This window comes from Pipra filicauda, unplaced genomic scaffold, assembly GCF_003945595.2.
Source record: "Pipra filicauda isolate LSUMZ 115617 unplaced genomic scaffold, ASM394559v2 scaffold118_size2161507_pilon, whole genome shotgun sequence".
Lineage (NCBI taxonomy): Eukaryota > Metazoa > Chordata > Aves > Passeriformes > Pipridae > Pipra > Pipra filicauda.
In genome coordinates, this window is record NW_024103640.1 from 286,039 (window position 1) to 299,495 (window position 13,457).

The 13,457-nt window shown below is 47.4% G+C and overlaps 1 protein-coding gene across 2 annotated transcripts in view; it reads right to left on the bottom strand.

Annotated features, from left to right (window-relative positions):
* Positions 1 to 10,793, bottom strand: part of EFEMP1 (EGF containing fibulin extracellular matrix protein 1) — a 42,481-nt gene extending 31,688 nt beyond the window's left edge. Inside the window, exons 1-4 of one of the 2 annotated variants that reach the window (XM_027728176.2) lie at positions 10,513 to 10,793; positions 9,959 to 10,046; positions 7,007 to 7,055; positions 6,570 to 6,830 (exon numbers count right to left, since the gene is read on the bottom strand). In XM_027728176.2, coding sequence (XP_027583977.1) covers positions 6,570 to 6,830; positions 7,007 to 7,055; positions 9,959 to 10,039 — 391 coding nt within the window. In that variant the 5' untranslated portion in view covers positions 10,040 to 10,046; positions 10,513 to 10,793. Of the gene's footprint in view, positions 1 to 6,569; positions 6,831 to 7,006; positions 7,056 to 9,958; positions 10,047 to 10,216; positions 10,305 to 10,512 lie in introns of those variants that run through there. The other variant, XM_027728177.2, reaches the window with a different exon arrangement.
* Positions 10,794 to 13,457: the final 2,664 nt, after the last annotated feature.

Sequence of the window (13,457 nt, forward strand, 5' to 3'; positions counted from 1 at the left end):
GCTTGGTACTTCCAAAATGAAAGAGCATTTCCAGTGTCCACTAATTAATCTGAAGTAGGAATGGGGTTTTAAAAGGGAGAAGAAATTGGTTGAGAGAAAATTACCCTGAGCAAACAATTGGAGGGAGGAGGAGCCTTTCTCAGCAGGCTGAGGAATGAGAGTGCAGGAGACCGGGAGGACACAACTGCAGACCTGCCCAGAGCAAGCACACTGGGAACATCCCTGTGATCCTTTCGTGGCAGTAGGCTTCCAGAAATCTATCCCCCAAGTGGCAGTAGTATCACTAAAACTCTCCAGGAAGGGTGCCAATAACTGCTGCCAGGGTGCTCTCAGTGCACCACTGCAGTGCTGGAGGATGTGTTTCCTTGGGAGCAGGTGTTGGCACAGGGAACAAACCCATCCTGTGCTCCACCAGCCCCGTTCTGTGCTTTCTGATGCTCCCCACTGACAGCTCCCAGTCCTTGGGTGGTTCCCTGACTCACAGGATGCCTGTGTCTGAGTTTGCAGCAGGTACAGGGAATTCCTCAAAGGGAGAGATAAATACTCTAAGCCTTTTAATGGGGTGCCAAGTACAGGGGGAAGCCAAGTCAGGATCAGGCATAAGCACATTCTTCCCCTTTGCTATCTGGTGTTATTCCTGATTGCACCGTGGAAAAGACCTCCAGCTTAGAGAGTGGAATTCTGAAGGAGGACAGATGGCTGGAGGCTTGGACTTCTTCAGGCCATGTGCCTTCTGAGTCCATTTGCAATGTTTTGTCTGTCAAAACATGAGCCTCCTCCGAGCTACTAAGGAAACAGGCTTTAAAATCAACAAATCCAGCCCACGAGGATGACAGTGGATGTGACTACTGTACAATCCCATTTTCCTGGAACAAGGAGCCATGAGAACTGCTAATGAGTTTACTTAAACTGGGAGTCTGGGGCTTGCCTGCACAATCCCAGTTCAGCAGCTAAGGTAAATAATACAGCTTTGGGAGGCTCGCTTGCCTCTAGGACACTTAGCACCATTAGCAAAGGGGGAGGAATCTTTAGCTGCAGCACATGGAGCATATTCCTGCAGGGTCAGGACAATGGGAAAACAGCAACTCACTAAAAGAAAGAAAGCAGCTGCTTGTATTTATGCTTGTGATGGATGCTCCCAGCAAAATGGTCAGACAGAACAGGGAATATCCATCCAAGGTCTTGACATGACACTCACAGCTGTGCAAATAGCGCACACGGGGAGATGATTCACAGTGACCAGATTTCCAAAATGCCCCAAACCAGGCCCTCAAAGCGAGATGTTTTTTTTGTGAGCTTCCCTCTGGGCCCTCGAGAGATGCTCCAGAAAGGGCTCTTTGCAGCAGAATGCAGCAGTTTCACAGATTAACAGCTTGAACAATCGGTTCGGGATGGGCTGAGGAAAGACGATCTCTGCATGATGCATCCAAATGTACAAGAAATTAATTGGCATCTGTGAACAGTCGGGACAAAGAGCTGTCAGAGTGTCAGCTTGTGTCCTTCTGTGGATTCCCTTGGACCTGCAACATTCCTATGGCTTGTCCAAGTGCTTAATATTCAAATGCCACATGTAACCAGGGTTCACTTGTCCGTGTTTGCTGCAGAATTTCAGGTGGCTCCTGCTGGCAACAAGTGCTCCCCACTTGCTGAAATTCTGCAGCAAACATGGACATATGAACTGAGCTGGCACTTGGATGAACTGATGGCATCCTGAACCACATAACAAGGCCTTATTTTTCCTGTCACAGCCTCTCTCCTCACCCCGTCCTCCAACCAAACAGGTCTAGTGCTGTTCAGAGAATCACAGAGTGGTTTGGGTTGGAAGGACCTTAAAGGTGATCCAATCCCACCCCCTGCCATGGGCAGGGACACCTTCCCCTATCCCAGGTTGCTCCAAGCCCCATCCAACCTGGCCTTGGACACTTCCAGGGATGGGGCAGCCACAGCTTCTCTGGGCAACCTGTGCCAGGGCCTCCCCACCCTCACAGAGAAGGATTCCTTCCTAATATCCAATCTACACCTACTCTCTTTCAATTGAAACCCATTCCCCCTTGTCCTACATGTCCTTGTAAATAGTCTTGCCCAGAGAGGAACAACCCTGGAACTGAACTTGTCATACCTCAGGCTCTTTCCAAACTAGTCCGGAGGCATTTTGTAAGTACTCCTTACATACAGGAATGGGGAAAACGTGGGGTGATGCAATATGTTACAAAAAGCTCTCCAACACGTTCCTGGGCTCAGCCTAAGGAGTTATTATAGCTGTATTTTAGGTTCTGTGTTAGCAAATAGCTCTAACTCATAGGAGCAGATCAGAACTTGGTGCAGAGGCTCCAGACTCCCAGTCCATGCCCTTCTGAGGGGCTCTGGGCTCCCTGGAGTTCAGCCCTGAACACTGGAATGCTCGTTAGTGCTTGTGGCACATTAGTGGCCCTCCTGCCGTGCATTCCAGGTTTGGTTCCCTCTGAGCTGGACCTGCAAACTTCCAAATTCCAGGAGCCCTCGGGGAGGGCAATCAAAGCAGGGTAAGTGGAGCTCATTAGGAGCTGCATTGCAGAGCAGCCTTCTGTGCCCCGGCCAAGATGCCAGGGAAGAGCTGCCAGAGGCACAGCCAGGGCCAGGCAAAGGCACCTGCACTCACCCACCTCTTGTGTCCTGTGCCACTTGCACATCCCTCACATATATATATATTTAATATAAAGTGATTTCTGTATGAAAAAGGACATTGTGAACTGCTCCTCCTTGTCCCTCCCTCCTTAACAGAACAAAGGTCTCTAGAGATGCAAAATGTAGGCTTATTTGATTTATTCACACTTAATTAACTTCTTGAATTAAAAGCATAGCTTGAGTATGGTAAGTTACTTTGAAAAGAACCAGAAAACTTAACAAAAAAAATCCCTGAGCCCTACGATGAAGAGAGCCCTGAAATGATTTTGCAGGGGAAAAGTAACCAGAGCACAGAAAACAAATTCATTTCTTTCCTCCCACCACAGAGAAGGAAAAAAGCAACCAACATCCACCAAGTCTAGGCAGAACTCCTTGGAAAAAAATGTCTCTGCCATATGAGACAGTATTGATCTCTTGTATTACAATCTGCCTCCCTCCTGTCCTTCACATTTGCAGTAGCACAAAGGGTGATAAACAGACTGGAGAAATATCAGAAGCTCATTTAGCTGAGGAGCAGAAAACCCGCTTACTTTATTGCTTGTATTGCCAGCATGGGAGCAAGGCAAGAAAAATAAGTTCTTCCCCCCTCTCAAGTTTACAGGTTATTTGGCACCTTTGTTTGGTCCCTTTTTTTTCATTCCAGTGTCATTAACATTCTAGGAAAAGCCAGTATGTTCTTGCAGACTAGGCTTGACAAAATTGAATTAATTGGCTGATTTACCTTTGACTGCAATAGGAGCAGACTCAAATCACAGTAAAAAACAACTCAGTCTTGTATGAGGCACTGAGTGCAGCTATTTATGGTTTTTATCAGGCAAAAAGTGTCTGTGAGCGTGAGTCAACTCAGTTATTTGCTTAAAATTGTTTCTTACTCTGTTTTTTGCTCCTTACAGTGATACTCTCACAGTGGACACTTCCAGGGATGGGGCAGCCACAGCTTCTCTGGGCAACCTGTGGCAGAGCCTCCCCACCCTCACAGGGAAGGATTCCTTCCGAATATCCCATTTAAACCTACTCTCTTTCAATTGAAACCCATTCCCCCTTGTCCTACATGTCCTTGTAAAGAGGTCTGGGCATCCCAATGCCTTCCTGTGCCACAGCTGGGAATCTGCCTTGGTGACCAAATCTAGGAGTGACAGTGAAGTGGGAACTGGTTATCCCAGGATGGGGACGGGGGGGATTAGTTAAGGTCATAAACTCAGAATTTAAGGCCCAAGTTGTTGAAGTTGAAGCACAGCACTTGGGGCTCTGTACAGTTCCTGCATAAGAGATCTCCCTCCAGAATAACCTCCCCTCAGCTTTGCATCGTTTTGGGGGCTCCTGGCACTCACTTCAGAATTTCCCAGGAAGTTTTTACTACCTACACCTTTAACATCCACATGTTTCCAAACACTAGTAGTTATAAAAATGCTCTATCTCAGCACTTCAGAACCAGGACCAGTACATTTATATCTATTTACTCCAAGCCCAGGAGTGTGTTTGGCCTGTGCTACCCCCATATTCTGTGTTTAAAGGGAGTGGACACTGGTGTTCAAACAGAAGGCCCCTCACACTCCAGCATGATGTCAGTAATTCAGCTCCTCAGAGCGTGTTATTGTTTTAACCAGAGGTCTCCACACTTTCACATGGGTTATAAAATACTTAGTGCTGCTGGACTGGAAGGAGAATGTCATACATCTGCAAACAATTAGAAGGAGCTGGACTTCATATTTGATTTACTAAACAATAAAACAAGCTGAAGTGTGACTGTATCTGTAAGTTACACTCCCTGGGAGCCTGGGGCAGTTATCATAGCAAAGTCTTTTAACCATAATTAAATAAATCCGCACTGGGACCATTGCTGATCAAGATTATCTTTTATAAGATATTTTCAGCAGTGAAAAAGCACGAAGATCATGAAGTTGAATGCAGGCTTTAAGTGCTCCAAAAGTCTTTTATCCTTTCTTTCAAGCACACTGTCCACTGCCCCTTTTCCAGCTGGAATTCATTCAGTACAATACATTTCAGCTTTTAAGCACTAATATTTCCATGCTTTCTGCATTTAGATTGAAATCCTGGCATGAGGAAATGAGTAGCAAAACTCTTGATTCAGTCAAGCCCAAGATTTCAGCACAGTTTGTGTGCTTGGGTTACAATGTTCTGGTGCTGTAACAACAGTTACTTGTTATAAATTAACCAGAGATTGTGAATTGAGTAGAAATATTTAGTTGCAAGTCTCACTAAAGTAATAGTAATGCATCACCACCAATCTTCTCCTCACCAAAACAGAAACCTCAACCAGTTGTTGGGCTCTAACTCCCAACCTTTATTTGGAATACGAGGTATTTAACATGCTGTTAGTCTTCCCTACTCTATCCCAAATTTATACCCCTAAAGCCAGGGCAGCAAAAGGGATGGTCATGTCTGGGAGTTTTCTAGCATTTCTCGCATTTTTTAATCAGACCAAAGCGTTTTGTGCTAAAGCTGGAACAGTTTATTGTGATTCACCAGGGAGGAGGAGTGCCAGGAGCATCACCTGAAGGAGGGAGTGCCAGCCCAACCCAGGAGTTCTGCTCCTGGTTCTGCCCCTACTTTGCCAAGTTAAACTAAGAAAAAAAAAAAAAAAGTAATTTTCCATCCTTAGCTCTGATTTTCTCTTGATAACCCCAAGTGAATGCCCAGGGTTGAGGGGATCACAGCACTGACCTCCTGCTTGTTCTGTGCCTGACATTCTTGAATTGGGGTGACAGAAAACGTTGAACGTGAGCAGATAAGCCAGAAATGCAACTCTGAGGCTTTGCCTACAAAAATAACTTCTCCATGATGATTACTGTGCTCCAGAATGACAGGGAATTTACTTACTAGTGATAAATAACGTTCTGTGTACACGAATACCAGGGAGAAGGAAACTACCACTGTACATTACAGCTTGCCCTGATTATAGTCACTCAAGTACTATTTTATGTGATTATACTGTTACAGGCCACAAAGTGGAAAAGATGAACCATGAGGTCAAGTTTTGCCCTCTGTTTTCAGGGGTATCCCACTAATGTGCTTGAAAAGCAAGTTTGGGACCAAGGAGTAGAATATATTTTTATGAAAGAAAACAAAACAGTGGACGAAACATTTGTTACTTCAGCAAGTAGAAGAGTAAACTATTTATATGAAATAATAAATGAAAGAGTCTTAGTTTACAGTAGTGCTTGTGAGTCTGGTTGCTGAATGCATACAATTAACATTGCTAATGCCCTGAGAATTTTTGGCACTGTGTGTGGTGTATGTACACTCAGATGAAAGCTCTTCATTGCCATAGTTTCAAAGAGTGGCCAGGCTATGACTAGAAGCAACCTGGCAGGGTCTGCCTAGAGCTACTTCCACAGGGAAGACAAGAGCACAAAGCTGTTCAGATGTTTGGTTCCTACCACTGGAGAAATATTCCTGACCCAGGATGAAAGCACTGGACCCTCCTGCACTGCAGTCTGCTCTAAGCAGACGTTCACCCAGTGGTTATTTTTTGTCCCATTCAGCATTTAGTTATTGAAAAACACAGAGTTCTGCAAACCTTTAGGAACTGTTTCTGACTTGCTGTCTTGCCCGCTTTTTTCACAGCACTGCCTCTCCTTGACATACTTAGTACAACACAAAATGCTGGACTAGAGTTGCCCTGAGGGTTTTTTTTTTTTAGGAGCTACAGACAACAGAATTAATTCTGAATAGATGGAACAGACTGTAAGACTGCAACGAGCTGCACGGTCTGTTCCTTGCTCAACGCCATGCCTGTGATTTATTTCACTTATTTCCAGCATGCACATGTCCAGTTCAATGGAGAACAACCCCTTCCAGTCAACGGGAGATTCCAGGCTGTCACTGCCCAGGCAGTGGATTGTTGTCCCCCACACTCTGACCATTCCAAAATTCAGCCTTACCTTGGCACACGTTGTGGTCGCTCTGCTCGTACCCAGCCGCGCACTGGATTTGGTGGGTTGGGTTTGGGGGGGCTCGCTGGGGGTCGGCCGGGGTCCGGCGGATCACGTTGTTCCGACCGCTGGTGGATTCGGCCGCTGCCTCTTCCCGCTCATTTACAATAATTTGGGCCGTTCTGGGTAGACAGAGGTATCCTCCATAGTGGTTAACACATTTCATCCCACCTTTACATGCATCTGGGACTATTTCACATTCATCAATATCTGTGGTTAGCAACAACACAAGGCATGCTTTTAACAGGCGGACCTCCTGCAACAGCCACAATACAAACAAAACAACCAGATGTGCGCACAGCCCTCCCTGCCCAAAACAGGGGGTGCAACGACAGTGCTGAAACAATACCGGTGGCGAGTCTGTCTGCGAGAATGAGTCACTGTACCTTTGCACCGTTGCCTAACGGGATCCCACTCGTAGCCATCCGTGCATTGCTGCAGAGAAAGAGAAAAGAGACAAAGAAATTAGGCTGCTCGGGATTCTTCGTTTTGGGAGAATAATCGAGTGTATTCAGTGAGCTCACAGCTTGGCACTGAGGGAAAAGCAATGTTTGCACACCTTGGTAAGCTAGAAAAATGGCTGTGGGTAATAGCTATGGGTACAGCACTGGGTTTTGCATGAACAACAAGTCTGGGTCTCTTCCAAATTGGAATATTCTATAATGTACAGAGAGAGGCTCTGTCTCGGGAAGTTCCCAAGGTTTTGTTTGTTGTAAGATGGTTTTACCGGGGCTGGAGAACAAAGTGAGCAAAGCATCACTTTTCTCCTTGCCCTGTTCTCATGCACTGTCTTAAAGCATCTGTCCTTTGGCTTGACTCAGCTGACCAGTACGAAAATCTTCTCAGGAACAAACCAGCAAGTTTTTCTGAATTTTGGTCTTGTTCACAGGGCCTTCCACCAGGTGAACATGATTCGTTCCCAGGGCCTGGGGGGGCTCTGTGCCCCTGGCCTTCATCCTCTCTCCCGTTAGCACTCTGGCAATGGGGAGGGCTCCCAGGACGGCTGGGAATTCATTCACATGCTTTTTAATCACATGATCCAGGGACTGCCGTCGAGGAAGGACAATTTATATTGTGAGACACACAATAAACCGTTAGAGTTTATAACAGCAGGACTACTTATTTATACAAGACTTTGCAAAATTCAAACAAGACAAGGCTCGGCAACTCCTCATATCAGTGCAGACTAGCAAGTTCAGCAATAATTTTAAATATTCTGCCCTGCATCTTCACTATCCCTCTGCCCCAAACCACTACATTGTCTAGAGCAAAGTCATTTTAATCACAGATTGCAGTTGCAGACACTGAGTAGCAAAGTATCCCGGTGCTACCAACTGCAGCAGAAACATTTAGAATATGAAACTCTCAGTGAATCAACGGGGCTGTGCTGTGTGGGTGCATCCTGTGCTGCTCAGGATATTGGTTTAATGGCCCCATACAACAAAAGAATTGAGTCGGCTAATGGAATTAGTCACAGCCAAGCAAGCTCGATCTTGTTGCTACTCCTCTGCTGCTCAGGGACTTGCAAGTGACAAACTTGACCTTCTGATGCCAAGATGCACGTGTTCCACGTACTCTCCTCAAGTTATTTTGAGGAACTCGTTACTGACTCAGCAGTGGGACTGAAAATGTTCTCTTGCCTTGTAGGTGACACCAGCGACTTGGCAGCGAGCTGGAACTTTGAAGGCTCTTTCTCCCAGAGGGGTAAGTGGACATTCCCTAAAGGAATGACTACATGCTGAGTTGACAACACCAAAGTTACTGTAGCTATGAAAACGCAGACCCGGGGGAAAACAGCTAATTCATGCATTTACTGAATCACCCGATTCCTGTTAATGCACAACAGAAGTACTGTGTGTTTAACTGCAAGGAGCCAAGTCCATCTATTACTGCAGCCCAAGGCACTTGTACAATAGCAAAGGATTTGGCCCTAAGTGAATACAATGTTTGCATGAGAAACAGTAGCATCCCAAGAGTCAAAGCTCCCAAAGCTAAGCTTTTTGTTTCATCTTGCACGGCTGGAAGTCTAATGATCATCGAAGCACCTAAATGTTAAGAACTCTTTGGAAATGAAGCGTAGGTACCCAAGTTATATAGACCTGCTACAAACTTTCAGTTGGCATAATCAGAATTATGGAGGCTTATCAAAAAATGCTACTTTATTTTTAAAAAGGAACATGTAATAAATGCAGAAAAGGAGGAGGGGGGGATCCCTGTTTAGTCTGGATTTTCAAAAGATACTTAGATCTTCAGTTTCCACTTACACATAGGGACTTGGAAAAAAAAGTAAATCACAGAAGCCTCTGAATAAAAGTACTCCCAGCCTTCAAATCCCTAATGCTCCTAAAGCCCGGTGTTAAAGTATTTTATGACTGACTTCCTGATGCTCACTTGAGGCTTCTCTAAGCCCTGACTTCTACCAGAAGGTCCAGCTCTGCAATATTTACTTGCTGGAGCCATCCCACTGACTTCAGTGGGATTACTTGTGTAAGTCCCAATCTCAGGCTTTGGCTGTGGTTCTCTAACTTTTTGCATGTGTGCAGAATTTTCTGCTTGTGTGGCATTGCTGATGTCTGTGCACACATCCAGAGGTCCACCCATATGAAGCAAGTTGCAGGGATTACAACTGTAATCAGATGTGAAAATGTGGGTTTTTCCCCAGCCCAAGCCGATGTAATTGTCACTCCTTCCATGACATGCATTATGCAAGCCAAAGGCTGAACACGAGCACGTTTAAAAGAAAAAATCCTTAAAAAACGCCTTTAAATCTCTTACCCTGGCACTTGGTTGCAAGCAGGACCTATTTCCAGCACTCCTGTACGATTTTATCAAGCCATGCAAAACCAGTGCTCCGAAGCAGCTCAGAAATGAACAGTCCCGTGATCACTGCAGGACTCAGATGCTTCATTAAGAGCCCCGAATTTGGAAGCACTTACATTTTGTTAAAAGCAGCTTGAAATAACCTTAAGAAAACACTAAAGAATGTTCGACCTAATCATCTGTCAAATTCCATATATTTCAAGTGAAGGTCCTAGGGACCCTGTCTTTATGAAAATGGATTAAAACAATATTAGAACCTCCTAATTTTGTTCAGTCCCTCAAGCTGAGTACATAGCTAAACTTTTCAGAGCAGGCAGTCGAAGCCTATTTTGCTCAATCCTGTCAACTTTTAAACGGTGTTTCAGGGCAGGAACGGCTTATTTTATGGTTAACATCCGAACTCCACGACCTCTGCAGCACACGCTATACGCTGGCAAGAAATTCGGTTTTTCCTAAGGGTCATTTAGAAAAGAATCCCCGCAAAAGCAGTAATCAGTTCCGACTCTATTAAACCTTACCGTGTACGTTATGGTTTCCTCAGTTTCCTGCGAATGTACTGTAATGAGAACGAGAGCAGCCAAGAACATAGCTGTCAACATCGTGAACCTTGAAAGAGAGGAAACACAAATCAAACGGGAGTGCTCTCGGCGGTCTCCATCGCCGGGGGAGCAGCGGCACCCCCGGGAGCGGGCTGAGAGCGGGCTGGGAGCGGGCTGGGAGCGGGCTGGGAGCGGGCTGGGAGCGGGCTGGGAGCGGGGCGCCCACCCAGCCCCTACCTGGGAGAGGCGGCCGGGCGCTGCCGCGAGGAGACGGGGAGGCTCGGTCGCCCTTCCCAGCCCGGGGGTTTTATCCAGCCGGGAGAGGGGGGCGGAAATAACCAGTCCACGGAGTTTTAAAACATCCCGGCGCTTGACGCCGCACCGAAGCGGGAGCGGCGCCGGGCGAGGCGCGGGCAGCGGCACTGCCCCGCCGGCGCACGCTTTGGGGCGGAAAAGCGATTTTTCGGTCAAAGCAATGCGGGGGGGGGACAACACGCCGGACACCTGCCGGGCTCTGCCGGACCCGCTCGTACCTGCGGCGGGGCCGGGCGGGCGGCGGTCGCTGCTGTGTGCGCGGGCTCCGCTGCGGGGCCGGCGCCGCTCGCTCTCCTCTCGCCGCTGCCCGTGCGGTGCCGGTGCGGTGCCGGCGGCCGCTCGCTGTCCTTCCCGCGGTGCTGGCGCCGGCGCGATGCCGGCGGCCGCTCGCTGTCCTTGCCCCGGTGCGGTGCCGGCAGCCGCTCGTCCTCCTCCTCCTCGTGCCGGTGCCGGCGGGCGCTCGCCGTGCGGTGCGGTGCGGTGCCGTGCGGTGCTGTGCCGGTGCGGTGCCGGCGCGGTGCGGGGTCGGTGCGTGCCCCGGCGCGGTGCGGGGTCGGTGCGTGCCCCGGCGCCGGCCCTGCGCTAAATAGAAGCGGCGCTGTCCCGCCGGAGCCCCGCACGCCCCCTGCCGGCCCCGCGGGGCCGCGGCGGGGCGGGGCGGCCGCGAGCGGGGCAGGTGCGGCCCCGCCGCCATGTTGGGGCCGTGAGGGGAGCGCGCGGAGGGGCGGAGGGCGGGGAGCCGTGAGGGGACAGCCCAGCCCTGGCGGGCCTCGGGGGTGTCTCCGTGGGACATCCATCGTTCTGGGCCCTGTCGTGAGTCCCAAAACCCGTTTTGGGGAAAAAAACCCCCAAAACTTTTAAGGTCGTGAAGTTCTCCATTGGCGCTGTAATCAGGCGTGAAAATGCGGGTTTTTCCGCAGCCCAGGCCGATGTAATTGTCGCTCCTTCCATGACGTGCGTTGCGTAAACCAAAGGCTGAAAACGAGCACATTTGAAAGAAAAAATCCTTAAGAAAGACCTTTAAGTCTCGTACCCGGACACTTGATTGCAAGGAGAACCTATTTCCAGTATTCCTGTCCTCAGGTGCCACAGCCACACGTTCTTGGATGGATCCAGGGATGGTGACTCCATTACTGCCCTGGGCAGCTTGTTCCTAATGCTTTACAACCCTTTATGTGGATAAAAGTTCCCTAATATTTAATCAAAACCTCCCCTTGAGATTCAAAATAGCAAGACTGAAGTATTTTCATGCACGTTTTATGTTCCGTAAATAAAAGCCACGAGGAGTCCTTCACGTGGGAATGACTGTTCCACAGACATCCCCTAAGTTCAGCAATCAGCTCTCCTGAAAACCTCTTCTGTGTATTAAATGCTGTTATTTCCCTACCCGGTGGGAAAGTTCCTGGAAAGAATAGAGGACAAGGGGGAACTGCTGGGATTTAGAAGCTTTAGTGGGTTTTGGTGAGGAGAAGGTGTCCGGGAACTCTTTCTACGGAGGGATAAGGTGGATCTTTATTTAATTCCCCAACTTTGCTCCTGGAAGCCCTGTGATACAGTTAGTGCAGCTCTATTCTGTTCCCCTAGTCGAACGTGAGGTCTCTGGTTTTAAAAAATGTTTTTACCTCCTTAATGTTGACCTTGAAGGGCCTGGAGAACTTGAAATCTCCTGAAAAAATGTCTCATTAGGCTGCAGACCGCCGGCACTGCTGGCCTAGAGAATACCTTTCCTATCCAATCCCTTCAATTCTTAACATTAAATTTTGTTGATGTTACATAAAACATTGGTTCCATTATGGATGGCCATACAGTGCTCATTAATTTTGTCTCTGAATCCAATAGTTGACTGTCCTACCTGTTTTAGAATGAACCAAGCTGGTATTTCAGAATACTTTTAGCTGTATGTTGCCTATTTTCTATTTTTTAGGCAGTTATGAGAGAAGACAGGATTTTCCCTCTCTCACTGCAGTTTTACAGGTAAGTGGGACTCCTAAAAATGTACTTACAGTCCACACACCTCACTGGTAATTAAAGTACAGAAGCAACAACATGGTGTAGTAGAGAAAATTTAGGTTGACTGTGTTTTAGGTCATTTTACATGTGCTTTCATATGGCAACATATTTAATAAACTCTCTTTTGATATGTCTCCTCCTGCTCCAAAATGATCCCCTTAAAGCCTCTATGTCATTATTTAGAAATACAGCTTCCAAGTGTTAGATTGGCTCTAAGTTATTCACTTCTGTTTGTGTAAATTGGATTCATATTTGTGATGTGCATATATATGATGATGATATATATATTTTGGAACTTTACTGTTTCTTGCTTATAGAAAACAGAATGCATGATAATGCTTTTATCTACTGGCAGCACCGCTTAGTGAGTTTTGAATGCACTGTCATATCTGCCACACAAAGAGAACAGAATTTAACTTGTTGGATTCTGAATTAAGTAAAAATATTTAACAGTTTAAGGTTAATCTACCAGCTAGGGAAACATTGTGTCACAGGACAGTTGTTTGTTTTCGGTCTGGAAAGAGCAAAGCAGAGAACGGCAGAAAGCTCATTTTGGAGGATGTATGAGCAGTGTCTGAGCAGGGATCCTCTTCACTTGCCTTCAGACAGTGTTTTACCTTTGATGGAATGCCCTGTCCTGCCAAAGGATGGTTCTCAGCCCTTTAAATGGAGGTGGGAGACCGACTGGGTTCATGGTTTGGTAGTTCAGATGTGTCCTACTGAGGCAGCTGGAGGTTTGCCTGCTGTAGGGTGGCGGAATGCAGACCCTTGGAAGTGCTGCTGGGAGTGTGAGGTATGTGAAGAGCTGCTCAGCGGGAGAACAGCTTATTTACATCTCTGAGATGTCTGAGGATGACGCGTGGCCAGACCATCCATCCTTCCATGGCCATCCGTCGTGGCGTGGCCGAGGCCAACCCTTACAGCAGGCACTGACATTTGAAACAGCCCTGTAAGGCTGGTCCCTAATTTTGCCTTTTTTTCCATGGGTTTGGCTCCTTCTGGAAGTGGTGTGCTCTATTCCCCACTGCTCCGGTGAACTCTCTGTCACATCTCAGTCTTTGCTTTCTTAAAACCCCACAGTTTTCATAAATTCTTTAACTCGAATGTGTTTATGACCTGAATGTTCCCATTTTTTCTTCCTGGCAGGATATGT